The sequence below is a fragment of the Camelina sativa genome, chromosome 9, assembly GCF_030686135.1.
Source record: "Camelina sativa cultivar CO46 ecotype springtype chromosome 9, ASM3068613v1".
Classification (NCBI taxonomy): domain Eukaryota; kingdom Viridiplantae; phylum Streptophyta; class Magnoliopsida; order Brassicales; family Brassicaceae; genus Camelina; species Camelina sativa.
In genome coordinates, this window is record NC_141888.1 from 31,457,831 (window position 1) to 31,483,820 (window position 25,990).

General features: G+C 35.6%; 5 protein-coding genes, 1 long non-coding RNA gene and 2 other non-coding genes across 11 annotated transcripts; 4 read left to right on the forward strand and 4 right to left on the reverse strand.

Annotated features, from left to right (window-relative positions):
• Window positions 1-122: 122 nt before the first annotated feature.
• On the reverse strand, window positions 123-225 carry LOC147939038 (U6 spliceosomal RNA). Its single transcript, XR_015567562.1, has one exon. It is a non-coding gene; the product is annotated as a U6 spliceosomal RNA (small nuclear RNA).
• Window positions 226-1,274: 1,049 nt separating this feature from the next.
• LOC104712179 (serine/arginine-rich SC35-like splicing factor SCL30) lies at window positions 1,275-4,125 on the forward strand. 2 transcript variants are annotated; one of them, XM_087466588.1, is made up of 9 exons: window positions 1,303-1,413; window positions 1,505-1,689; window positions 1,781-1,858; window positions 2,269-2,729; window positions 2,851-3,021; window positions 3,161-3,192; window positions 3,331-3,409; window positions 3,491-3,694; window positions 3,781-4,125. In XM_087466588.1, the coding sequence occupies exons 5-9, from the start codon at window positions 2,918-2,920 to the stop codon at window positions 3,881-3,883; spliced, it is 522 nt and encodes a 173-aa protein (XP_087322714.1). In that variant the 5' UTR covers window positions 1,303-1,413; window positions 1,505-1,689; window positions 1,781-1,858; window positions 2,269-2,729; window positions 2,851-2,917; the 3' UTR covers window positions 3,884-4,125. The 2 variants fall into 2 exon arrangements, with proteins under 2 accessions (XP_010427318.1, XP_087322714.1); XM_010429016.3 differs by lacking the exon at window positions 2,269-2,729 and having other exon boundaries at window positions 1,275-1,413.
• A 334-nt stretch (window positions 4,126-4,459) lies between these two features.
• On the forward strand, window positions 4,460-6,739 carry LOC104712181 (16 kDa phloem protein 1). 2 transcript variants are annotated; one of them, XM_010429018.3, is made up of 5 exons: window positions 4,460-4,827; window positions 4,908-4,973; window positions 6,038-6,179; window positions 6,276-6,411; window positions 6,515-6,739. In XM_010429018.3, exons 1-5 carry the CDS (start codon window positions 4,761-4,763, stop codon window positions 6,572-6,574), a joined length of 471 nt encoding a protein of 156 aa, XP_010427320.1. In that variant the 5' UTR covers window positions 4,460-4,760; the 3' UTR covers window positions 6,575-6,739. The 2 variants fall into 2 exon arrangements, with proteins under 2 accessions (XP_010427320.1, XP_010427321.1); XM_010429019.3 differs by having other exon boundaries at window positions 4,507-4,827; window positions 6,041-6,179.
• On the reverse strand, window positions 6,731-12,220 carry LOC104712180 (AP3-complex subunit beta-A). 2 transcript variants are annotated; one of them, XR_015566574.1, is made up of 11 exons: window positions 11,538-12,220; window positions 11,347-11,423; window positions 11,012-11,261; window positions 10,196-10,825; window positions 9,908-10,081; window positions 9,652-9,778; window positions 9,462-9,571; window positions 9,111-9,311; window positions 7,870-8,772; window positions 7,353-7,616; window positions 6,731-7,229 (listed from the first exon to the last, which is right to left on the reverse strand). XR_015566574.1 is itself a non-coding variant. In XM_087466586.1 (11 exons), the coding sequence occupies exons 3-11, from the start codon at window positions 11,168-11,170 to the stop codon at window positions 6,875-6,877; spliced, it is 2,964 nt and encodes a 987-aa protein (XP_087322712.1). In that variant the 5' UTR covers window positions 11,171-11,261; window positions 11,347-11,423; window positions 11,538-12,220; the 3' UTR covers window positions 6,731-6,874. The 2 variants fall into 2 exon arrangements, 1 of the variants encoding a protein (XP_087322712.1); XM_087466586.1 differs by having other exon boundaries at window positions 7,829-8,772.
• LOC147939039 (small nucleolar RNA snoR125) lies at window positions 12,139-12,352 on the forward strand. Its single transcript, XR_015567730.1, has one exon. It is a non-coding gene; the product is annotated as a small nucleolar RNA snoR125 (small nucleolar RNA).
• Window positions 12,353-12,714: 362 nt separating this feature from the next.
• LOC104712182 (DNA replication complex GINS protein PSF3-like) lies at window positions 12,715-14,654 on the reverse strand. The gene is made up of 7 exons (XM_010429021.3): window positions 14,343-14,654; window positions 14,131-14,207; window positions 13,954-14,022; window positions 13,751-13,851; window positions 13,427-13,519; window positions 13,012-13,151; window positions 12,715-12,896 (listed from the first exon to the last, which is right to left on the reverse strand). Exons 2-7 carry the CDS (start codon window positions 14,173-14,175, stop codon window positions 12,787-12,789), a joined length of 558 nt encoding a protein of 185 aa, XP_010427323.1. The 5' UTR covers window positions 14,176-14,207; window positions 14,343-14,654; the 3' UTR covers window positions 12,715-12,786.
• A 2,437-nt stretch (window positions 14,655-17,091) lies between these two features.
• Window positions 17,092-17,855, forward strand: LOC147939040 (uncharacterized). The gene is made up of 2 exons (XR_015566575.1): window positions 17,092-17,251; window positions 17,371-17,855. It is a non-coding gene; the product is annotated as an uncharacterized LOC147939040 (long non-coding RNA).
• A 101-nt stretch (window positions 17,856-17,956) lies between these two features.
• LOC104712183 (expansin-A16-like) lies at window positions 17,957-19,428 on the reverse strand. The gene is made up of 3 exons (XM_010429022.3): window positions 19,168-19,428; window positions 18,721-19,039; window positions 17,957-18,511 (listed from the first exon to the last, which is right to left on the reverse strand). The coding sequence occupies exons 1-3, from the start codon at window positions 19,319-19,321 to the stop codon at window positions 18,202-18,204; spliced, it is 783 nt and encodes a 260-aa protein (XP_010427324.1). The 5' UTR covers window positions 19,322-19,428; the 3' UTR covers window positions 17,957-18,201.
• Between the last annotated feature and the right edge of the window lie 6,562 nt (window positions 19,429-25,990).

Here is a 25,990-nt window from a genome sequence, read left to right on the forward strand (position 1 = left end):
TAAGGTTTCAGCAACTTTTGTTCTTCAAATGCGTCCGAAATTTCGGTTCAGGTTTCAGAAAACGAGAAGAAAAAAACCCAGAAGAACAGATCGATCGATCTGACAAAATTTTTGGGGGAAAAAAAAATTTGGACCATTTCTCGATTTGTGCGTGTCATCCTTGCGCAGGGGCCATGCTAATCTTCTCTGTATCGTTCCAATTTTATCGGATGTCCACGAAGGGACAATCACTTACTCGACTCTATCCTTATTTATACACAGCTCTCTCTCTTCAGCGACGCGATGTGGGACAAATTGCTACTGTGTTTAGTCTAAATGGGCCTGTCTACCTCTCTTCATGGGCTTTTTACATTATTATTTCACTTTTTTTTTTTGGTAGAAATTATTATTATTTCACATTCGTTCGAGCTAGCTATTGTCATGGAAATATCAAATATTTATTTATTCAATCAAATTCCTGAAGATTGCAATGCCTGCCTATTCAGTCTATAATCAAACGACAGAATTTAAGAAATTGAGATACAAACAAAAGATTCATGAAAAAATCTATTTAAATCGATAAATGATGTGAATCTGTTAAACCCTAGAAAAGTGATTGTTCAATCAAAGAAAAAAAAAGCACTGAAGTTATTTCCTGAAGAGCAATATTGTTGTTGTTGATTTGGTTCTTGAACAACGTGGTGGTTCAGAGGGTACTGATTACTGACTTTGAAACAAGTTAATACAAGCATTGCTGTGAAGTGCCTCTCATTCGAACCCAAATCACGTCCTACCATGGACCAAGTTGTCCGAGCCTTGGTACAGCTGCAAGACAGCGTGGTTAAACCGGCTAACGTTGACCCGGTTAAGGATACCAAGAAAGTTGTGGGATTGAAAATTGAAGACAAGTACCAGAAAGACGGTTTAAACAAAAAAAGTGATGGTTTGTAGTAGGTAGAGGAAGATGTGGGTTACTGGTCATACATAGGTCTCTCATGTCTCCTTGTATGTTGTTGTTGTAATATTGTCGTGTGATTTTGTAACACTGGTTATAGTTTTGCTCCTGTTTACTTGGAGATAATTTTTTTTTTTCTTCTTATAGATCAAATATTTTGTTTTTAACATTTTTAATTTTTTAGTTTACCATATATGTAACTAAACAGAGATTGGTCAGAACTTTTTTAGTTTTTATACAAAACTATCCCATTCCCATATGTAAAAATGGAAAATAGCAATAAGGCCAAAGCCCAATTAAAAGATGGGCCTAGCTCTTTGAACATCGAATAGAAGAAGAAAACAAGAGAAGTCATCATCTTCTTCTCTAAAGAAAAAAGCGTAGGGTTGTTCATTCACTTCATCAGATCTGTCTTTTTGAACAATTTGTGTCTTGTCTTGAGCTACTCTCTCGAAGTTACCAATTGTGCTCCGTCGAAGGTAAACTTCCTGATCATTCTCTCTTAATCCTCCGATTGTAAACTCTTTTGAGGATCTCTGTTGTTGAATACGTTTCTTCTCTCTGTGTTAGGTTTCTTTTTTTATTTTCTTGGAAAACATGAGGAGATACAGCCCGCCTTATTACAGTCCTCCGAGGAGAGGATATGGTGGTAGAGGTAGAAGTCCACCTCCTCCTCCTCGACGTGGATATGGTGGTGGACGTAAAGGCTCTAGCCATGGTAGTCTCTTGGTTCGTAACATTCCTCTTGATTGCAGGTAAAATTTCTCTTTTCTCTCTCTCTTGCTTAAATTAAAAAGACTCTAATTGGTTTTTACTGATTTTGTTGTGTTTTTTTTGGTTTTGCAGACCAGAAGAGCTTCGTGCGCCCTTTGAGAGGTTTGGACCTGTGAGAGATGTCTATATCCCGAGAGACTATTACTCAGGGTGAGTGAGCTTCCTCTTTCTTTCCTTCTTGATGTCTTTTGAGCTGTTGTTTAATCTTGATACATAGACTAGTTGTGTGATGATTTGCATATATGATTCTTGTTTTTATGTAGAATGTGTGTTGTGTAATGATTGAATTCATCTTCACTTCCTTTAGTTTACATTGCATGATGCTTCGTATTCAGTGCTGAACCTTTGATTATGATAGAAAAAGGGTGTTTGTTAGTCGTCAAGGTTTGCACAAATTGAGATGACACCTTCTCCTTCTTTTTTTGTTTACTCTGCACATTCTGTTAGAGCTTAGTTCTCGAGGTGAGAAGAGACCTTTGTCGATGAGTACTTAAAATTTCAGAGCTTTCTATTTCGACTTGCTTTTTCCATAGTACATTAAACGTTGAATGATTTCCCAGGGGGTATGTTGGCTTGAAGTTAAAACAAGACCAAGCCCCACATTTGATGAAGCCCCTCGTGAAAAAAAAAAAAATTGCTTAACTTAGTGGATTAAAAGGATATTAAGAGTCATTTCAAATCAAGATTGTTTTGTTTGGATTTTGGAAGCAAGTAAATAAGTGAAGATGTTTTGTTTGGAAGCAAGTTATAAGTGAAGAGTGTTCCTTATGAAGCTTTACAATAAAATTACTCAAACTTTAGAAGTTTGTTGAGGAAGGCGATCTGAAGAGAACGTACCTTTTGGGATCAAGTGCTTCTTATTTTTTACAAGATCTCTTGCCTCTTTTCGAGTTGATGTGCTTAAACTGTTAAGAAAAGGTCAGCTACTAGCCATATTTGCGTAAGTAGAAGTCTGCTTTTCTCAGAAGCTGATGTTTACTTAAACGTTCTCAGAAGCTGACATATACGATATCTGAGAAAGGTATACAGTTTAGTGGTTGAGTGTAGGCTGATTTTGCTGGTAATTTAAGATTTTCCTAGTGTTATGTGCATTTGCTATCAACTATCAAACTCTTGGAATGATAAGCTTATGAATTATGCAGGGAACCGCGGGGGTTTGCTTTTGTGGAGTTTGTTGATGCATATGATGCTGGGGAGGCTCAAAGAAGCATGAACAGGAGGATATTTGCTGGGAGAGAGATCACTGTGGTTGTTGCTTCAGAGTCTAGGAAAAGGCCTGAGGAGATGCGTGTGAAGACTAGGACTCGGAGTAGGTAAGTTTTGATATTCTGATTGCTAAAGCAAATAAGTTATCAATCATATCGCTCTTCCTCATCAACATTCTGTAAGTTCTCTATCATTTTTCCAAAGAAGTTGAGAATAATTATTAAAAAATTGTCTTCTGTTTTTCAGGGAACCTTCAGGCTCCAGAGGTCGTTCTCATGGTTAGTGATTTTCTCTCTTGAGTATGCACTTATTAGGTTCTTTAACTGCAAAATTTCAACATACATGAGCACAACTAGATTGTGACACACTTGTTTTATATACATAGCTTGAGTATGTCTATGATTGTGTGTTTTCAGGACGGTCTCGATCACGTTCGATCTCTCGTTCACGCTCTCCACGTCGTCCATCAGACTCTAGAAGCAGATACAGATCAAGGTAACCTGCTATGTCACCCATACATTTACATCATTATCAAGTCAATGAGATGTATGTGTAATTTACATAATGGTTTTACAGGTCTTACTCTCCTGCACCAAGACGAAGAGGAGCAGATTATTCACCATCTCCAAGGAGAAGGCAAGAGGAACGTCCACGATCACCACCAAGAGGTCCTCCTCGTGGAGAAGAAGATGTAAAATACAGTCGCAGGTCCTATTCCCCTGGCTATGAAGGTGATGCTGCTCCAGAAAGGGACAGAAATGGAGATAATGAGATTAGAGAGTAAGTGAGACATTGTGTTTGATTTTCTTTTTGCCCCTGAGGATTGTGTTTGATGTTTCGTATCTGGACATTGATTGGTTTTATAGGAAACCGGGCTATGAACCAGAGGAACGGCGTCGTGGTGGAAGAGCGGTTTCAAGGTCGCCATCGGGATCCAGGTCCAGGTCTGTGGAGGCATCTCCAAGATGAGACTTATGTCCCTCTCTCTCTCACTATCGCAAAGACCAAGGCTTTGTGCAACGTTTTATGGGTTGTTTTGTTTCTCTCTAATAGTGGTCTCTGTGTTTTCAAAAACTACTCTGGCTTTAAAGACAGTGGTGTCTTGTGATGTGATGTTACTTGAATCTCTCTGTCCTCGGTTTATGGGTTTTTTTTTTGAAGTTTTGTATGAAGATTGGTTTAAGCTTCTAATGTGTGAAACGTTTGGGAAACCAGAATGTGCGAGCAACCAAAGTCTTCTTCTCTCGTATGGTCAAGAGTTGAGAACTGCAATTTTTCTTTGTTTCGTAGCAGCCTTTGAAAATCTTATAACACATTCTGTGTCTAAGAATTTCTGAGAAAAGATAATAAAAAGGATTCCATCTAGAGAAGTCAATATTATGATGATGTTTTCTTGGGTCTATTTTGGACAACAGGTCCAAGTCCAACCAATACTTTCTGATTGGTTGGTTCGTTTACACTTTACAAGATCCAAGCAGCCAATCTGGTCTTTCCTTAAACAAAACCAACTACGGGTGTAGGATGGTAATTTGCATTAATTGACCAGACGAAAAATACTTATTAGGTCTTCTCTTGTGTACATATGAAAGTTTGGTTTGGCTTGGTCCGGTCTTGGTGGAACCAACCACGAACGCGGACGCGGGTTATATGTTTTGAAAAAATAATAAATAAGAATAGAATTATTAATCATGTGAACGAGAAGGTCTGCTTGTGTTCTTTGCTTCTTGTATTTAAAGGACTTCTTCTGACATATCCACTTCATCGTTTCTCTTTCTTCTTCTTCTTTCTTCTTTATTTAGAAAACACAAACCCAAAAAAAAAACTTTGAAAAGACTCTTCTTGAGAGATGGCTGTGGGAATCCTTGAGGTTAATCTCATCAGTGGCAAAAATCTCAAGCGATCTGATTTTCTTGGTAAATTAATAACATCTCTTCTCTCAGATTTGGTTGTCCTTTCTTAAAATTTACTTTGTGTTTGTGTTTTTGATTATTAGGTAAGATAGATCCATATGTTGAGATCCAATACAAAGGGCAAACCCGCAAAAGTAGCGTTGCTAAAGGTAATTAACTTTCTAATCATATTTTCCTTCTCTCCAAATATTTCCAAATCTCTCTATAATCAGCTTAATTAGGCTTTCTATAGTTTGACTTTTCTTTTTTTTTTTGGTTTTATGCGAGAGAGACTATTTCTCCATTTTCATGTTCTATCTTACTCCAACTTAAGAAATAAAAACGCCCACATGCTTGTGATAGTTTGATGGTTGTTGAATAAAATAATAAGTGCAACTTGAGATCCATAGGGTATTTCAATTTCAACTATCCTCATAGCCATTTACATGTTTAGCTTAGCTAAAACACTATTTTTTTTCACATAGCTATTCCTAGTAAAATTAGTTTAGTATTCTTCGGAAATATAACTTTCTTGAACACATGATATAATGGTGATGAATGGTACACTATTTGTTTGCATTTTGAAAACATGTTTTTATTACTCGTAACGTTCATCAAGTTTTTGTGTTATGATGAAGCAAATATTTTAGTTCACTATATGCATGTGTAAAAAGTTTTTTTTTTTTTTTTTTTAGTTTTGCGAAATGTGGTAAAAGTATATATAACTTGCAAACTAAATAAAATAATCTACAAAAAAAAAACTAATTAAAATATTAGTGTTGTTCGGTATAATTTGTTCATCCCAACTCTTAAATGTTTTCATCAACTTTATTATTTCACTGTTTTATATTGGAGACATTTTGTGGTAGCTTATAAGTTTCTTTTCTTGTATGGTTTAAATCTTGAAAAATGATGTGTATGGATTGGATGGAGTTCTCTTGTCAAAGTAGTCTTCTCATTTAGTGTGAAATTGTCTGGCCAACATCATACTTCTTATTTAACTAATCCATCAATACACCAAACTTCTTATTTAACTAATTAATTATTATAACTATTATAGGACTCACAACAAGTGCTTGTTTACTATAAGAAAAAATAATATTTTAGTTTTCCTATTAGAAAAAAAGCATAGTGAAATGTAAAATTATATGATCTTGGTGATATTCTAGTTAAGAAAATAGTATACTAGACAGAAAATAACTGACTGGAAATATTTGTGTTTATTAAAATGAAGAAGATGGAGGTAGAAACCCAACATGGAATGATAAACTAAGATGGAGGGCAGAGTTTCCTGGCTCTGGTGCCGATTACAAACTCATCGTCAAAGTCATGGACCATGATACTTTCTCTGCCGACGACTACATCGGCGAAGCCACGTACGTATATCATATTATATGACATAGCTTAAAACTATAAGAGATACGTAAAAATGATTTGGATGAATCTTGATTATTGAATGAATGAATAAATAGGGTACATGTGAAAGAGCTATTGGAAATGGGAGTTGAGAAAGGAACGGCAGAGCTAAGGCCGACCAAGTACAACGTTGTCGACTCCGATCTCTCCTTTGTTGGCGAGCTTCTCATTGGAGTTTCTTACTCTCTTTTGGTTGGTTCACTTCTCTTTCTTTTAAGTTTTCTTTTACATTTTTCTAACTAAATCTTGTTCAACTCTTATTGAAACTATTTGCATTTTTATTGGGAAATTTCAGCAAGACAGGGCAATGGATGGAGAAGTATTTGGAGGATGGAAGCACAGCCAGTTTGATTAGTTTCGTTCCTTACTGTTTTGCTGATTCTATGTTACTGTTTTATCTTTAGTGTCAACATCATTAAGCTATTCATAAGTTTGAAAAAAATATTATTTAATCTTCATAATGTATCATGATTTGTTGGTTGTAGAGAATCTTTAACTTAGTAAGAGCATGTTTATGAAATCTCATTGTATTTATAATAAAATTATACAGAAATGTATAAGCAAAAAAAAAATGTTACAAAACAGGGTTTAGTAGGATACACATGTTTACGTATTTTTGAACCATATAAATAAAAAAAATTCTCTATTTCGCTGATCAACTGGTTAAAGAAGACGGCTCAACCATGAAATTAGCTATCCTGTTCAACAGGTTCAGACCAAAAACCGTTTCTTCGCAATTGATCTTGACTGTCAAATTCAGAACTTCGGTGCATTTGCCTTGGACTGTGATGGTAATCAAAAGAGGGATCTCACTGCTCAAGATTTTGCTGCCGAATCTTAATCGCAGGCCAGTTGCATCTTCGAGTGTATTTGCAACTGGTAAATCCACAGACACAAGGTGTAGATTTGAGTTGCTAAGCACCTTTAGTGTTATACATTCGCAAATGCTGAGAAACTTGTCTTTCCCATTCTCCATCCTTGAATCTTTAACATGATCGTCAAATGTGCACCTACCAAAATTGAAAGGAACGGAATCAATATGCAACATGAAAATGATCTTTCTGAAATGCAGAAGGTGAAAGTCGAAGTTTCTTATATATCAACCTCAAGTTTAAGTAGAGAGAGCAGCTAACCTTCGACTATACTCAAACATTCCAGGTAATCGAGATTCTGTGGCTAAGAATTCCTCGATGCTCATTGAGAATGGTTTCACAAGGTATCCAAGATCAGGTCGTAACTTGACAGGAACCTTCTTTCCATTGTAATGCAAGGTTAACCTCATGGGAAGCAAGTGGTGATGAAACCGAACCTGGATAAGCCTCTTTGCACTCTGGCGTGGTTCAAGGCAACTGATTTCCTCAAGTGGAATTAGTGTTGGCACATTGTTGTAAGATGCACTGCAGGGTTTACGAATAGGTAAATGAGATAATTAAGAGAAATTAAAGATAATGGATTTCTACCAAAACTAATTCCTTGCAGGATTAAGGATGAGAACTTGTGTGATAGATATCATTAAGGTAGGCACATTTTATGTAAGGCTATAAGTGATATATGGATTAGGCAAAAAGCATGCTAATTAAATCAATTCGTATAGAGGAATCAAACTCACTTTGCTTTACCAACCAAAGTCTGTTCAGAAGAGTCTGCTACCTTCATTGATTCTTCATCTTCCAAATTCACGTCCAGAATAGGTTCCCCAGAACTGTTCTCAAACAGAACTTCTACGCAAACATGTAATGGGGATACAGTAGAGACTTCAGATAAAAAGGCATAGTCTACCTTCAAGCCACTGCCATTTCCCGGGTCTAAGAGACTATAGCTTTTCGGCTTCACTCGGCTTCCTATATCACCAATGGATATCTTCGCATAAGAGCTCTGATTACTATGTACTGCAGATGGAGTTTGATTTGATGTACTAGGCTGATCATCTAACCACAAATCCAGGGCCCTTTTGGACCTTAGTTCTTCCTGGTCAGCGGAAACAGAAGTATCTGAAATTTGAATTAAAGGAGCAGCTGGATCGCTGGCATCATTAGATACTTTTCTTTCATTATCGTCACTGCTGAACTCTGAACCAACAGAAGATTCAGTGTCATAATCAGAGGAACCATCTTCATCCCCTGTTTCAGAGGATTCCTGAGATCCATCCAGTTCAGCTCCGGCCTCTCTTTGTCTATCTAAATCTGACAGCTGGTCATGTTCTTCAAACACAAAACTACAGGGCTTTGGAAGAGGTTCATATCCAGGGGCTGCATGAAGAACTATCTGTGACAGAGATCCCGGGAGATAAAAACGATCGTTTAGAGCTACAGGTGTAAAAGGTTTCAGTTTTCTCCCAAATACATGTTCCACAACATGCACTGCAATATTTTCTTGTGATGCAACACTGTCTTCTGTGGGCTCATTAGAAGCTAATTTGCATGACAGCAGCTTCTTAAGGAAACGAGTTCGATCACGAATATCATAGCTTAAGTCACATTCGCCCAATTCAAGCATATAAACCATAATCCTTTTCAACATCTGAAAGTCGTCAACCTTTGCACTTATTAGAACCTGCAATTACAAAGGCGATTGAAAATTACTTGATCAATATCTTCTGAGAACTGTATTGAGACATTAGCACAAGCAGTAATGATTTTCTACACCTAAAATATTTCACAAGGCAGAAAAGACATCGGGTGAAATGGTTAATGAAAAACATCTTATTATTAGTAAAGAAATGGGACAGATTTTTATAGAGAGAAAAGGTGATAGCATTGTGTAGATGCCCTTTCTCATTGAAACATATAGCCTTTCCTTCGGGATTGATGTCGAGATATAATATGGTTATACTAAATCAATTCTTAAATATAATTATCCAGAATAAGATGAAGCAACACCCCCAGCTATACCTTAGCCGTAGTATTAAGAATCTGTAGTTTTGTCTCTGATGCCTCTGATTTAAAGCTCCATGCAAGGTACTTGGTTAACGTGGTCAACATCCTAGGAATGATAGGACCCAAAGAGCAGTAAACCCCAACCATCCAAATAATAGTTGCACGAGCAGCAGCTACCTTTATTGAATCCAGACTACGAAACAGCTGAATTATCACCTTCAAATAACCAAAATTAAAAAAAAAAAAATCAATACATCATTGAAATAATGTACAAAAAAGTTATTTGAGATCATTGCAGTGGGTTCTAAGCATGTTTTTAAAACTGGTAAGATACAGATGCTCATACAGTAAATGAGATGTGTATACTTTATCATGACTATCAGGATCTCGCTCTATGATAGTTTGAATCGACATCACGGCTTGCACCAACACTCCTGCTTCTCCATCTACCGACTCGGGATCGCCAGCAAAAGATTCTGTAACATTGTGAGAGCTACTTCAACCGAACTGCCAAATAGGTCAACCAATGAGTACAAGTAAATGAAGCATAACTGACCTTGTCGAACTAGTGCTAACAATCCATCAAGACATGTAGTTGGAATTGTTGGCAGTCTCTTCGCACACAAACCAATTGCTGCAATTGTATCAGCTGCAAATCTTCTGTCCGGATCTTTAATATAATCCTGGAAAAAGCTCATGGTTAACAAGACTTCACGACGTGCTTATTTATAAAACTGGAAGATCACATGATCATACAAACTTTCCAGAATGAACCAAAATACTTTGATTGTCGATTAAGGATAAAGTAGTACATCAAACTCTCGCAAAATTGAAGTGATAGATGAAGCGGTAGCAATGAGAGAAAGCATCTCCAGCTTATGTGCTTTAACTTGATATGCATCGGAGGAACAAATAAAGAAATTTTCAAAGTGTGGAGCAAAGAGAGAAGGGGCTGCTTTGGCGAAAACTAGGATATTGCAGAGGACCTGCCACGAATATGAATAATAATGCTCAGAGAGGAGATTTAGTCAAGACTACATAAATGTGTGTAGAGTGGATGGACAAGATAAACATTGGCGAGGAAATTAATATAATGTTACCACATATTTGGAGGCGCTGGATGACCTAAGCAAAAACAAGAGCGGTTTAACAATTTTTTTAACATCTTCTAGAGGTGCCATTATCCATTGAACGCCAGCTGCTGCTAGTACAACCGCACTGTTATTACTCCATAACAATGGGGATGTACACTGAAGCAGGATCTTAACATCTTCATTATGTGCAATAGATGTGGTCTCTTTGCTATCGAATGCAGATGTAACTGTATCGGGGCAACTAGATCTAGATAAATACTCATCTGGACCTTCAATGTAACATTTAGATACAACGTTGACCAGATTAACATCAAATGAATCACTTTTACCACCATCTTCTTTATCCAATGTAAGATCTCTGACTAGGCCATCCTTCTCACAGAAACCATTACTATCCATACCATGTAGGGACAACATCAAAGATTCCCGTACAAGTCCATGCCTTGCAACCACATAGCGCAAAAGAATTCCTATGAGTAATATCTGACCCCACTCTTCTACATCAGGAAGAATCTGACACAACTTCTTATAGTTCTTTCTAATTAGTTCAAAGTTATTTGGACAAATTGAGGTGAATGCCGCTGCCGCTGCTCCAACGACTCCTGGAGAATGGTCATTCAATAATATCCCAACTATCTGCAGCAATGTTCATTGTTTCAATGAAAAAATCCACATTCACCACTAAAACTCCTAATCCCAAGGACATCAAAAACATAGAAACTACCCTCATCTTCAAACACTGGACTAAACAGAAACTACACAAGATATTCAAATCCTAATGGGACATACAAAAAAAACTAAAAGATATTGGACAGGACAAACCTCTTCAATAGCAGGAGCATGTTCTTCAAGACGCAAATCATGCAACTTAGGAAGAGCATTTGCAGCACATTTTCTGACATAGACAGCTGGATCCCTAGCACATTTACTCACAGCAGCAAGAGCAAGAGGTGCAATAACATGTAAGCGAATCCCTGCCATGGTACGAAGTGCCCAAGCCCTAACCAATGGGTTTGGATCCCCCAAGTCCTTCTGAAAATAGTTGATCGATAACAATGCTTCATTTGGACGCCTACATAAACCAATAGAAAGCTACTATGTAAAATACACAAACAAAAGCAAAAACACAGCAAATCACTAATTTGGGTTTTACATACTTCTCCGCATATTGAAGCAAATACAAGTAAACTAGCTTCTTCACTTCCGATGATTGTGACGCAACGTTCTTCACCACCTGCCATTATAATTCGTCCCAAACAATGTTTTTAAATCGGAGCTAGATCTCACAGGTTCAATTCAACTGATATTGAATACAAAAGGGACGATCAAAACTAAACAAGGAGAACACCTGAGGGAAGAAATTGGAGACATCAAAGCCCTGAGCGATGAGAGCAAGGAGACGCTTAAGAGCTTCACATTTCTAGGATTCGAACTTGCTATCTAAAAGTGGAGCAATGTTGACATCCTCTGGATCATCATAAAGATGAGCGTCAGTGCCGATCCGTAGCACCACAGCTGAAGCTTTGCTCAGAGTTTCCGACGTCGAACCAAACTGATTGAACATTTGAAGTTTCCGATCAAATCACAATTCCACAATTCGGAGAAGAAGAAGAAAAAGTTCAGCAAGTAGAGAGAGAGACGATGAAACGAACTTTTGCATAAGAGAACCTTGTGTTTGGATACTTGAATAGCCTTGTCCAGACTCTGGATTAGATTTAACCAGTATCGATAAACCGGAGTAGATCATAAACCGGTATTATGACCCGAATAAAGCCCATTAAGAGTGGGCTAATAATAAAACCCTAAACCCATCTTATATATATACGCTTAAGTCACCTTCTACCTCTTCATCGTAGTTCTGATAAAATTTTCTTCTTTACTTTCCCGGAAAACTGGATCTTAATTTTTTTTTGTTTGAAACGAATTAACTGAAGTTTTTAAAATTTGTGGGGCGATGATTAAAAAGAGAGAGGCTTGAGAGGGGAGTGTGAACAAAACTCTCATGGGATGGAGAAAAAAAAAATCCAAATCGAAATCGATGGAGAAATACATTATGATTATAATGTTTACTTTTCCCTTTTTTGATTTAGGGTTTCTTTTTAATTCATACATCCCTTACCCTCGGTGACGGTCCTTCCAATCTTTACACTTGATATGAGCCCTTTTTTTACTATATTATACTTTCATCTCCCTTAAATTATTCTTTTTGGATTTGGTTACACTGATTCTGTAATTCAAAATATAGTCAGTAGAACTTTGAGCAATATAATTACTGATTCCATGAATTGAAGTGGACAATGTTGGTGATCCAAACGAAATATCCAGAGAACTACATGATCCTATGGCATTAATATTAGTACAAGGCAAAACTGGAACACCAGTTGGATCTGATTCAGATTTTTTTAAGTCAACTGAAAGAAGCACATAACTGAGTTTAGTATCAAATGGTTACAAAAGGATTTGCAATTTGAACAATTTGATTCAAACCATACATCATTTTGAATGTTTATATGACAAAATCACTCTGTTGGATAAGGAATTTTGACATGTTTATATGACACAATCATTGGAGAATAAAGAGTTTTTGGGGGAACTTATTAATTAGAATCCTTGCGTTTTCTTCCGAGTATTGAAGCTCTCTCTAATCTACGCCCACCTGTTTTCCACTTCTTGAAGGCTGTCGATGACAGGTGAGCTGCTTCGTACACTTTCAAAAGTTCACAGAAACGAAAAGAAAAATATAGTTAATGGTACAAGCTTTAGTTTTAGATGGTAAACAAACACAATTCACAACAAAGGGCAAAACAACAAGGCAGGCTTACAGTTCGTTTCTTCTTTTGTTAAAAACGACAAGTACTTGGAAGCTGTTATATGAGCTGCTGTGTATACTTTTGTCAGTGCCTCCTTGTATCTGATCTTAAACGCAGTCGATAGCAAAATCCCAAGTGTTCTATCTGTAACCCTGTTTAGACCAAGAACCAGTATTGATTACCACAGCAAAGAGTTTTACTTTAATCCACACAATGTAATAATAATCTGGTTTTCATCTACTTCACAAATTAAACAAACTTGATTGATATATTCATCCCTGATTCACAATTAAATCTTGCCTACCAGAGCTATATTTCTCAAGGATTAGACAGCAAATTGACACCAAAAAAACAATCCGGCTTTTGTTCTGACAACATAAAAAATGAGGGGGAGGCAAGTGGACAGAGTCTTATAAAAGGAACTCACAGTGGCTCTAACTTGCATCCGAATTCATAAAAGTATGGACAGCGAGATCTAAGATCGACGTATGCTGCATCAGCCTGAACTTCAAGCCTCGTCCTGCATAAAACAAACAATAAAGCCATGAAAAGACTACAACAGGGCGGAAGAAAACAAACTGCTTAGAGTAAACTATCTGAAACGTTAAACAATTCATGGTGCAAGAAGAACCAACCACTAACAAAAGAAGTAAAAGAGAGAATCAAATTGACAAGCTAGTAAAAAATTTCGAATTGGACACACTCCATTCTTGAATCCCAACATGAAAGTTAAGCTATAGAAAATGATTACTTTTGGTCAAAACAGGCAGGAAGGTTAATGGACACAGCGTGCCTGAGCTGCAACTCATGAGCAAGCCAGAACGGAACTTCCACTTTGGAACCTTGTTCAGCCTGAAACAAGAAGGCAAACAAAATTGTACTAGTTATAAAAAAAAAACCATGTACGAAAAGCAAATATGAAGATATATAGCCACAAGCAATGAGAATACTGACACAGTTAGTTTCTGCACTTGGATCAATAGTCACTCCATTTGCTGTTTTATGGAATAAAACCGGTACATACTGCAACAAGGTAGTAGTAACACAATCTAAGATCAGGTTCCTAATTTGATAAGAGAGTCACAAGCAAAAATCTACAATCTAATTTTGGAGAATAAAAGGTGAACGAACCTCTTCTTCAACAAGTATGTCGTCAATATCATAGTAATTTGTCATTTCTCTAACGCAGGTTCCACACCACAATACCCCTGGAATTGGATTACAAAAAGCAAACCATAAGACACTCTCAGAAACTAAACTCAAAAAAAAACCTCTCCTATGGCGAACACAAATGTACACTGACAAAGTAAATCCAGGTTCTGAACGAAATTAAGGGTTCCTACCAACACAGCAATCGATAGGCGCCGGTTAAACGCTCGGCGGCGGTTGTCCAAATCGGTGTTAAAATCGGAAAAGGAAAAAAAAAACGAAGAAATTTTGTCTTTATAGCCTAGAATAATATGCTATATCTCAGATCTACAACTTAGTTATCGAAACAAGTTGAATTGGAAGTGAATTTACTCAAAAACAAGTTAACAAAATAAGCAGCGGCCATGGATGCTGGAGTCGAATAAGGAAGATGATATTGAAATGACCATTTTGCCCTCATTAATAAAATTGACAAAAAAAAAACACATAAGGCCATATTTATCGGTAGATCACCCCATGTGATCTAAGCCCATATTAAAATCAAATTTAATGAACAGTGGCCATAAGATCGGTCCAACTGATCTTGAATAAGATCAGTTCTTGTCCTGATCTAACGCTGACGTGTCACACGGAAAAATTCGGTTTCAATTTTTTTTTCTTTCACATTTCTTTTTCTTCGATATTTCTTTTTCTTCTTCTCTTGCAAATGGCGACAAGGCGAAAAGGCGAGCAATTTGTGTTCCGGATCTTACCGTCGTCTCCTCTGTCTCGTTCCGGCCATTGAATCACCCAGTCGACCGATCTCCTCGTCTCCTCGTCTCCTTGTTTCGTCGTGTCCACCGATTCTCGTCGTATCCTCTCTCTCCTCTGTCCCCCGAAGTCAAGAGATCTCCTCTGTGTCGCCAAGCTTAAGAACTCGTCGTCTTCTCTGTCTCCTCTGTCTCGTCGGGTTAATAGACAAGGTAATCTCCTCTGTCTCGTCGTCTTCTCTGTCTCAGAGGTTGAATTTGGTCTAAGGAGTGAATTAGTGATGAAGTGGGGATGAGATTTTTGGTGGCTTTAGCTACAAGTATGCAAGTAAGATTAGTCTTTGATCAAATCTGTATTTGTTGTTGCTCTAGGGATTGGTTTTGATTAGGTTTGTTTGATGAAGACCTTTAGGGTTGATTCTGATGATATAAAATGGGGATTTGGTGAAATAATTTCAGACATAGATGCAACAGTTTCGTTGGTGTTCTAAGAAGAAGATGCCTTCTATTTCATTGGAATCTAGTTAATAAAGAAGCATTGATAGAGTTTTATGAGGATGAGTGGGTGTAAGATGTTTTATCTCTGATTTTGGAATAATGGTTATGTGCAGGCGCAGTTGGCAAAGCTCCCGAAGAATCTTTTGGCGAAAGCTTCTCTGACTAAGGCCACTGGACAAGTATGTATGTGTTATGGTGTAGAAGAATCAAGAATGTATAAAATAAATAATGACTTGTGTGTCTTATGGCATTTCTCATTTTCTTTAAAGGCGTTGGTGCAGCTTCCTCAAGTGATTTCATCTCTGGACGCTCATATAGAAAGTGGATTGCACAGGTTTGGATTTTCTTTGACTTGCAAGAACTACCCTATTTTTTGAACAGCATCCAATTTAAATCATTCAAAACTTATATCAACTGGAGTTTGACTCTAATAGATAGCTTCAAGCCTTCAAAACCATTGACTGAGAAATGTGATGAGAGAATACTCCCTTTAATAATGAAGAATACTCGTGTTCTAATTTTGAAGGCTTTTCTTGTCTCAACACAGCGGTGTTCATTTGAACACAGTAACTCAGTTACTTGAAAACATGGAAAGCACACACCTGTATTATTACCATACTGGCTCCGTTTGGGAGTATGGTTTTATCTCTGAATTAAGTATCTTGTTTCTTCTGATCACTTGGATCTGTACAACATTCTTAGTCGGCATTATGATATCCTGGCCTCTGATCTAGGTTAGTCTTGTTTCAGGTCTCTGATTAGGTTAGCCTTGTTTCGGAATAGCGGGTATAAGATGCTTCTTCAAGGAGGGGAAACACCTAACGATGAAAAAGATTCTAACCAAACAGAGTCGCAAAATAGAGCTGGTAATTCAGATAGGAATCATGGACCTCATAGTTTCGTAAACCAGAATCATCATAATCCATGGAACATGGAAGGACGGGCAATGACAGCTTTAAATTCATTTGGTCAGAATGCAAGATCAAGAACAACAACAACATCTACCCCAGGCTGGTCTCGAAGAGTTCAACATCAGCAAGCAGTTATAGAGCCTGCAATGATCAATGAGAAAAGAAAAACTCTCTCGGAGCTGTTTTTATCTCTGATTCTCTTCCGGTTTGGGAGTATGGTTTTATCTCTGATTCTCTTAAATGTTGTGGAGGAAGTAAGAGAATCTGCTTCTGCTGTGTTGCATTGTGTAACTTTATTTTATTTATTATGTGATTATGAAACATTGAAACTTGATTGATATTTGCTTAACACTGAACTATGTGGTTCACTTTATTATATACAATGTGTATTGAACATAATGATACTTCGATACATCTTTCACCTTCATAACGAGTTCTAAAAAGCCAACATAAAAATTGTAATATGTTTAAGAATATTAATAAACATTATATTATTAAATAGTATTAAATATTCTTAAATTATTTCTTAAACATTAATCTATGTATTTATTAATCCATATATTTTAATGAATTTTAGTAAAGTTTTATAAGTTTGCAATTAAAATGTTATTTTATAAATTTTTATAATTGTAATATGTTTAAAAATATTAATAAACATTATATTATTAAATAGTATTAAACATTCTTAAATTATTTATTAAACATTAATCTATGTATTTATTAAACATTTTAAAATTTCTATAAGAATATTATATTATTAAATCTTAAGATCTTATACATGTTCTCCCAATAACTTACTTCTTAACAAAAGTTCTTAAGAACTGATCTTACATTATTTTTACAATATTTCTCCCCTAAGAACACCCTTACCTGATCCCCCTATAAACATGCCCTAACAAGCATTATTGGGTGTCGAACTCGGACTTGGCTGGCCTTACACACAAAGTAAAACAACTGGACTAGGCTCGAAACTTTGAAATATGTTACACTTTTATTATATTATAAATACATAAAAACAAAATCCCTAAAACTAATTTAAATCTGATTTCTCGATTAATCGCTAGGTCCTCCCTCACCGCCCAACTAATGCCTATCGATTTTCAAAACAGGGGGTCAACCGATTTAAATTGCAACAAACCTTTGTAGAAGAAAGAGAGAAAAAAAAAACTTACACAAGAGAGGATTGGGAGCAAAATTGAAGAAGCTTGCGTTGGAGAGGACTTTGATCAAAAGAGAGCAAGGAAGAAGTACTATGCCGTCGTTGAAGCTTTTTTTTATCACTCTGTCTCAGGCTCCACCAGGTGGAATTTTATCTATTGGATTGGAACAGCGGATCGACCAATTTTAAAAATCAAGTGAAATAAATTGGTGGAAAACAAAAACCTAAAATACATTTTTTTAGTAATAGATAGAACGAATTAATTCTATTTAAATTTTAGTTGCATCATATGTCAACAATGTTTTCAAATATTTAATTTTTATGATAATTTCTGTTTTTTGAACAATTTTTATGGTAATTAATACTGAAATTTATCTAGTTTGACACAAATTTAATGGTTTCTAGAGAAGAATTATATGATCATTGCTTTACAATAGTCTAGCCAGACTTTTTTTTTAAAAAAAAAAAAGAGAGAAAAAAGTAAGAACAAGTTAAGTACAAGTGGTAACTTATAATTATATAATGAAATTTGACATTACAAGCAATGCAGCAAACCAATAGTATCACTTAATAGCTGCGGGCTGTTTACAACATTTTCAACAGCCACTTCAGCTTTCGTAATTATCACACACCTGCAAATCACATAAGAAAGAACAATAATAATAGAAAATACAAACTCAAAGTTGTGGAAATTGAACCACTTTGAATTAATGTTTAAATTTCATCGATATTCATTTTAGACCCTGAAGTTCTTTCCGACAAAGGTTTGTCCAAACTGCCAGTTCGAAGGAGCGATGTTTAATGAAGTAGAGGTTCTGCGGTCACTGGATGTGACACGGAAAGAAAGTGTCTGACCAACGAGAACATCATTTGACTGCCAGTTTTGTCCCCAGTTCCTTGTCAAACTCATCCAACCAGTCTTTGAACCTTTCACGCTCGCCCTCACGATGTCTCCTGCGCCCGCTACGTTCGTGATCAGCACCAAGTTGAAGTAACGGTGACCGTTGATCGTGAACCTTATCCCTCCACTCTTCTTACATGCCACCCTATACCAAACACACATTTCTCAAGCTTAGCAATTTTATTCATTGCAACTTCTTTTATATACAATCCATTTCTCGAATTGTACTTAATATCTAGAGTTACTACATTACTTTAATTACTGTTTGTTCATCTAAATCTGATGAACTCGAAAAATCTAATGACACGAATCAAACTCTTTAGGTGGTTGTATATGTGATTATGTGAAGTATACCTGCGGTAAGAGATGGGGACAATGCCGGCACGATAGGCAGCGATCTTGAGGAAAGAGGGCATGGCAAGGTCGAAGTGAGCACGTGGCGGGTTGCACCAGCCGCCATTGTCGCTAGGTTGGGCTAAGTTTGGAGGGCAAAAGTTGGTTGCGGTTACGAAAACGGAAGGACTACCCGGGTGACACCATTTAGGATCATTGACACATTTGACTTCAAAGCATGCCCCGCAGCTTTGGCCACTGTTGAACAACGCTGTGCTTAGCGCTGCCGTGTTTGTTCCGTACCCTTGACTGTATAAATCTCCGTATCCGCACGCGCCACCTAACACAAAACAAAGAAAACTAAATTGAATTATAAGAGAAAAACAGAGTGCTCTGTTTTTAGAGAGTTAGTATAATGATTGATCAACTATGGTTTTTGGAATATGTGTTTAATGAGAGTGGACTGACCCATGGTTCCCGAAGCGTCGTTACCACCGTAGAAAGTGGCGTGAGCGGTTTGCCAAGAGCTGCCGGAGTAAACGCCAGGGATCCCAGCTTCGGTGAGACTCAGGAGGAGGAAGAGAGGGACTATGGTTAAGAGAATCGATGGATTGATAGCCATTTTGGTTAGTATATGTGATTGAAATGGAGAGAACTGGATCAGATGATTGTTAGACTTAGACTAGAAGGCTGAGGGAGGGACTTGAGGATGGTGGAAATTACACTTGTGAAGATGGCTATTTATATTGCTGGAGAGAAACTCTAAAGTTAGAGAGAGAGAGATAGAGTTGGCTGAAATTAGTATTTGACTATTTTCTAGATAAAACTTCATAAAATAGATGGTGAAAAAATTTAGGTTTATAACCGTTTGTATTGTAATCTTAATAGCTAGTATTGCAATGCAATGAGATCATAGCAGAGTCCTTTATCCGATTAAAATTCAGAAATTTAATGTGAGACAAACTCCAAAATATATAAATAAAAAAGATAAATGTCAAATAAATCTACTACAAATTAATGTTTTATTTATAAAAACCAGTCCTATACAATATAAACTAACAAATCATTATTTTGTTTTTGAAGCAAGGATGATGAATTGATAGTGATGTTGAAACAACGTAATAGAGAAAACATTTGAGTCAGTGTTCAAGAAAGCGGTCTAGGCGGCCGTCTAGGCGGCCGTCTAGGCGGCCGCCTAGGCGCCGTCTAGGCGCTAGGCGCTCAGCAGACGCCTAGATGACCGGCTAAACCGCTTAAAATTACATAAATTGTATTTTAATATTTATTTTTGATTTTTAAATTACATATATTAAACTATTATGTTTTATATCTATATATGTAATTATAAACATTTATATGTTGTTAATATAATTTAAATAAATGTATTTTTTTTTTTACTTTTGTTTATAATTTTTTTTTTTTATAACATATATTTTTGTATAATTTTATATATTTAATATTTTATGTTGTAAACGCCTAAACCACCTAAAAACCGTCTAGGCCCCGACTAAGCGTTCTAGGCGCTAGGCGCTGGATTACCACCCAGATACTGTCTAGCGCTTTCTTGAACACTGATTTGAGTTGACATCATATAACATGTTGTTGACTTTTCCTTTTTTAGTGTTCATAAAATAGTTTCAGAGTTCTGCCTGCGAAACAATACGCATGAATGTGCATAATGTATAAACTCTACGATGATTGAACAAAAGTTTATATTTTCGACACTTTCCAAATTAATACATTGATACGCCGTACGCAGTACGTCTATACATAGCTAACTTGTGTCATGCATGATGTTATAAATCGAGTTATATGATAAATTTCTAAATATATTCCATTACAATATCTTTTTTTATAATTATTAGAAATGCAAATCAAACTATAGAAGCATATAAAATAGAAATTACAGTAGAACCATATATATATTTTGTGAACAAGTGTACAAATGTAAAGGCCGCGGTGAATCCGTAAGTGGCTTAGGTGGGTAGGGTGATAGACTGTTTAGTGACTTTATTAGTCCTTTTGACCTTGTACAGGTGATGACTTCCCTTAAGTCTAATTGTAACCCTTAACCATCAATATAATTTAAATACAGTTGACAAAAAAAAATGTTTATACTCAATTTATTGGATAGTTTTCATAATATCTGTTTAAAAAGATATATGAGAAAATACAAGTGAGAAGTGAAGCATGCATGCATGAGATGGATATTAAAAAAGAGGAAAACAGTTAGGGGCGGTGACGGTGGAAGAGCATTAAGGACACTTGGTGATGACAAGGCATATCTATGCACCAACCAGATCTTGTATATCTGCCACTTCATCCACGCAGCAAAACAAAATATACATACGTGTTATGTTTAATTAATCAAAGTTTATAGCTTCTCGTGGTTATAGATTGTGTATCTTTTTTTTGGTAGATATGATAATGTGAAATAACTGTAATTCATAAGTCATCATAGTATTTGTGTTAGTTAACACTTAAATACAATGTAGGCAGGAGTCTAGGATCCATTTCGCTAGTATATACGTGTAATTAGTGACGTGTATATTTGTTTCCAAATGCACATGAACGCATACGTACCCACTTGCATGTGAATTTATCATCTACCTCTACTCTCCCCTGACTATTTCTCGTCTTTTCATTTATTTCGTTGTAATATACAAAACAATTTTTCACTTCTTTAATTTTATATATTTATTTCTGTTCTGAATAATATAGATGCCAATTCTCAATTTTTCATCTCCAACTAGCTAGCAAGATGAGCTAAATCATTATAATGCAGTGCAAGTCCGTGTCCGTGTGTATTAAATGTTATCACAGGACACAGTGTATGGAAACTGAAAGTTGAACATTAATGTGAAAAAAAACTTATGCGAACAAACAACATATTCTACGAAAACATTTCTGACACACTACTGATCCAAAGGACCAGGGGATGTACGACGTACGATGCCGTATTTGAGCATCTCGCAATGTAATGTTGTAAACACATTGCGCTTGCAAAACTTTTTTTTTTTTTGGTTTTAATGTTAAACTTAAAATATTTGTGTCATATTGGTGCTTGCAAAACTTAACGGGTTCAACCTGACAGTTCGTTATATGAAGCCATATTACATCTTGAAAATATCGAGCTTGTTATTATCAACTGATTTTGAGTAAAAGTTTGACATGGTATTAGAATTTGGTTATCATAAAGGAATCTTTGATTTACATCAAACATAATACATGTTGTGTCGACTTTTTTAGAAACGTACGCAAGAACCTTTCATACTCTTTTGAGAAAAAATATAATTATGCGTGTGTTAATTATATAAAAAAATATATGTATACACAGCAACAGTAATTATATGTTTAAATCATGAAACAATGTCAATTACCACAAACATGTACATGCTCGGTAATTACTTAGGCTTCAAATACAAGTAAGTATAGATTGCTAACTGTGAAGTCAAAATTAAGCAATACATGAAATCATATAAAGGAACATCTGATCAATTAGCTTAAACATGATGAATTTGTATCTAAATAAATATTTGACTTAAATAAACTATGCATGATCAAAGTGTCAAACATATTCTCGATCTAAATTCAACACTATTAACTGTGCATACTATTGTGTACAAGTACAACGGTTAAGATTATCAAAAAAAAAAAAAAAAAAAAAATTAAGAACAATGTCGTATATTCGAAAAAAGAAGAAGACATATGAAGATATCACAGATCGAATCGAAGATGTCAATAAGACAAAATCAAGTTCAAAATATAGTATTTGACTATTTGATCAGTCATCAGTGTGATGTTTTTTGTGTGGTCTACTTAACTTTTGGCATAGCTAAAATTAAATTCTGACCGTAATTACACAGATTTCACGAGATGGTTTGCAGCTTGAGTGTTTATTTTTTTTTTGTCGTTTAAGTTTGATACTCCCTCCGTTTCATAATATATGATGTTTAAAAAAATATTTTTGTTTCATAATATAAGATGTTTCCAACTTTTTATGCAATTTTTGGATTAAATTTATATTTTCTGTTATGCAGACTTGTTTGTGACTGGTTAAACCTTTTAAAAGCAATTATTTCTTAATATGCGTGTTTCCACTAAAACATTTTATATTTTGAAACAGAAGGAGTAATATTTAGAGAAATACCCTAGAATGGCACACATTTGGGTTTTTGTTCCAAAACTAGCACACAAGCTGGAATGTTCCAAAACTAGCATTATGATCTAAGCTTATGATCTTAATTAAAACAACAATATCCGACGAAGTTTCCGGAAAAACTAAGCTTTTAATCTCAGATCTTCTTCTTCTTCTTCTCCGGTGAAGCTTGTGGTGAAGCTTCCGATCACAGATTCCGATCAGATTTCAAAAATAGTTGAAGAAGAAAATAGATGAAAGAGGAAATCTCTAGAGCGAGACACCAATGGAGGACGTAAGAGACGATCGGTGTTACGAACGAATATAAGAAAGATCTTCAAAGAGACGAAGATGTTAGAGTGAAGAGAAGAATGTTCCAGAGTAACGAACAGAAGAACGAGACCTCAGATGAATCCATGGTTGTGTATCTCCTTGTGCTCTGCTCATACTTACCAGTCTCGATTCTCATGGTAATTTTCTTTTCCCCCCTCTCTCTAAACTAGATTTGATGAGCGAAATATATTTGTTCCCGTATAGATTTCGTATCTAAGTTTGGGTTGAGCTCCAGTTTGAATGTAAAAATCTTGAAGCTGAAATGTGTATTTGAGTTCTATTCTCTCTTATTTGGATACCAAAGTAGTTGCATATCAAGGGTTTGATATAATGTCATTGGGAACAAAGTAGTTGGTAAAGAGTAAAAAGTTCATCATTTTGATGTCTTCGGCTTATACTTCGTCTGTTATGGAGTTGACTAGTAGTGATGATGAGGCGTAGTATGATCATCTAGTTTGGTCATCACCATTATTGGGATTTCTGAATATTTAGGAAAATCTTCCTAAATATCAATGAAGCTTTCCTAAACATATGAAATCCTTCCTAAATCTAAAGAAATGAGTGTATCACATATTACTTTATTTCACCTTTGCTTTAAGAACATGGTGAGAGTTTTAAATTTGTGTAAGGCTTATATGTACTATTGAGATTAAGCTTAAACTTTATTTATCTCCAATGACTACACTACATGTAGGAAAATTGGTAGGTATCTAGCTTGCTATGAGTTTTTGAATTGTTTTGCTAATGGTAAAGATCAACTTGGTAGTGTTTCTTGGGGTTTTAAAGTTAATTAATCTGGTAGTGTTGCAGAACTAGATTAAATGTGTGGTGATATATAAGATACCTCTTGAAGTAATATGTTAAAACGAAAATTGATTTCATGGACTGATCATGTTGTTGAATAAGGTTTTCAGCTCTAAATTCAAGTGATTGATGATATACATGATGACAAATATTTCAAGAACAAAGCAGAGAGTTGATGATGAAGATGGGAAAATGGGCACTTGAGTGGAAGTTGAGTTCGTCATTATGGAAGGTCTTCATAAAATTCAAGAACACCTTCCTAAAAGCTATGGAATCCTTCCTAAATTTTTGAAAAATGTGTTTCTAAATCTCTTTATATGTGTTTTGCTTTATTGTATCACATATTACTTCATTAGTGATGTATACTGATTTGATTATGTGCACATATTGGTGTTTTACAATAAAGGTAGCAAATAGAAATATCCAACATGATGTTTTAGGAAGATTTTCCTAAACATCAATGCCTTCTTCCTAAATTTCAAAGAGTTCTTCCTAAACGTCAATGACTCCTTCCTAATGCTCTTTTTTCTTTTCATGACGGTCTTCCTGAAATTCAAGAAATCATTCATAAATATATGAGAATCCTTCTTGAATGTTGCATTCAAATCCTTCTTATATGTTTACTGGTGAAAACATAGCTATCTTCAAAAATATCAAGATAATTAATACAAAACCTTCCTGAATATACTTTAAAACAAGTCTTGTGGTGAAAACCATCCAAACTATCTTTCATAACCAAAATCCTAATGCTAAAACAAAAACCATGTGAATACAAAGAATCAAACTGTAAATACTTCGATCTCATATGGCAACTGAAGCCTTCAATCTTGTATGAGCACCGTTCGTCTTTGATTCTGAGTGTTATTGCAGCTCCAGTTCTTCCTAAACTTTTTATGAAAGTCATCCTGAAGATCAAAGAAACTTTCTTGAATTTCGTTCAATCCTTCCTGAATTTTCATAAGATGGAAGCAAGAACCTATATATCTTAGAGCATACGTGAAAACTAAAAAAGAGCAGAACATATTAACAAACAACAGTATGTGCAAGACAATCCCAGAAAAAAGCATAAGATAATAACAAAGAGATCAAGAATCTAAGAAAACATAAGATTATGTTACAAAAAAAAAAGAGACAATATAATAAGAAATGATGAAATTTTCTAGTACCAAGTAAGCATCAAAGCACAGAGAGAAACACAAGTCCTCAAGCAAGCAATTGCAGCCTCATGTGTTCCTTTTCTCAGCAATTCAATAAATTTCTTCACAAGAAAAAACAAAATAGAACAAGAGTTACATGGTTTAAAATAGATCCTAGCATGAAGATCCTAAATATTCAGAAATCCCAAAAGTTGTGATGACCAAAACAAGAAGATCCTCCTCCATTGTATTTTGCCTTATACACTACTAACCTACCCTATAACCAACAAACTATAAGCCATAAATGATTGTTAAACATGACTTGCAACCACCATTATTACCTCCTTGACAACAACTCCTTTTCTTCTCAACGTCTCCTGTACTTCTCACCATTAACTCAATATTATTCCCTTCATCAGAGCATGAAGAAGAGTTATTCAAAGAGTTCCCTGGAAGGAAAAAATTGATGTCCCATCATCTCGCTACCACCATGATTCAATTATGTAGCAATAAAGAGATAACCATCCCATTTCCAATCATTCAAATCCCACTCCACAATTCTTTTACCTACTGACTTCAGATCCATAACAATAAACTCATAGAAATATTCAGTCTCACCTTCAATTCTAGCTTTTATGACAGATAGTTTCCACTCTCAAAAGAGGGGATAAAATTTAGACTAACATAAGAAATACAATAAAACCCAATTGATCTTTGGTAGATGGAAAGTTAGAAAAACAAAAACTTTCAAGCTTATTCCTATAGATTCTTCTCTAGAACCTTAGAAAGGAACTCAACGACAGATCCATGATTTCCAATAAACCCAGAAACATATGCAAAGGAGAAGAAGCTGAAGGATGGTCGAATGATGAGCAGAGCA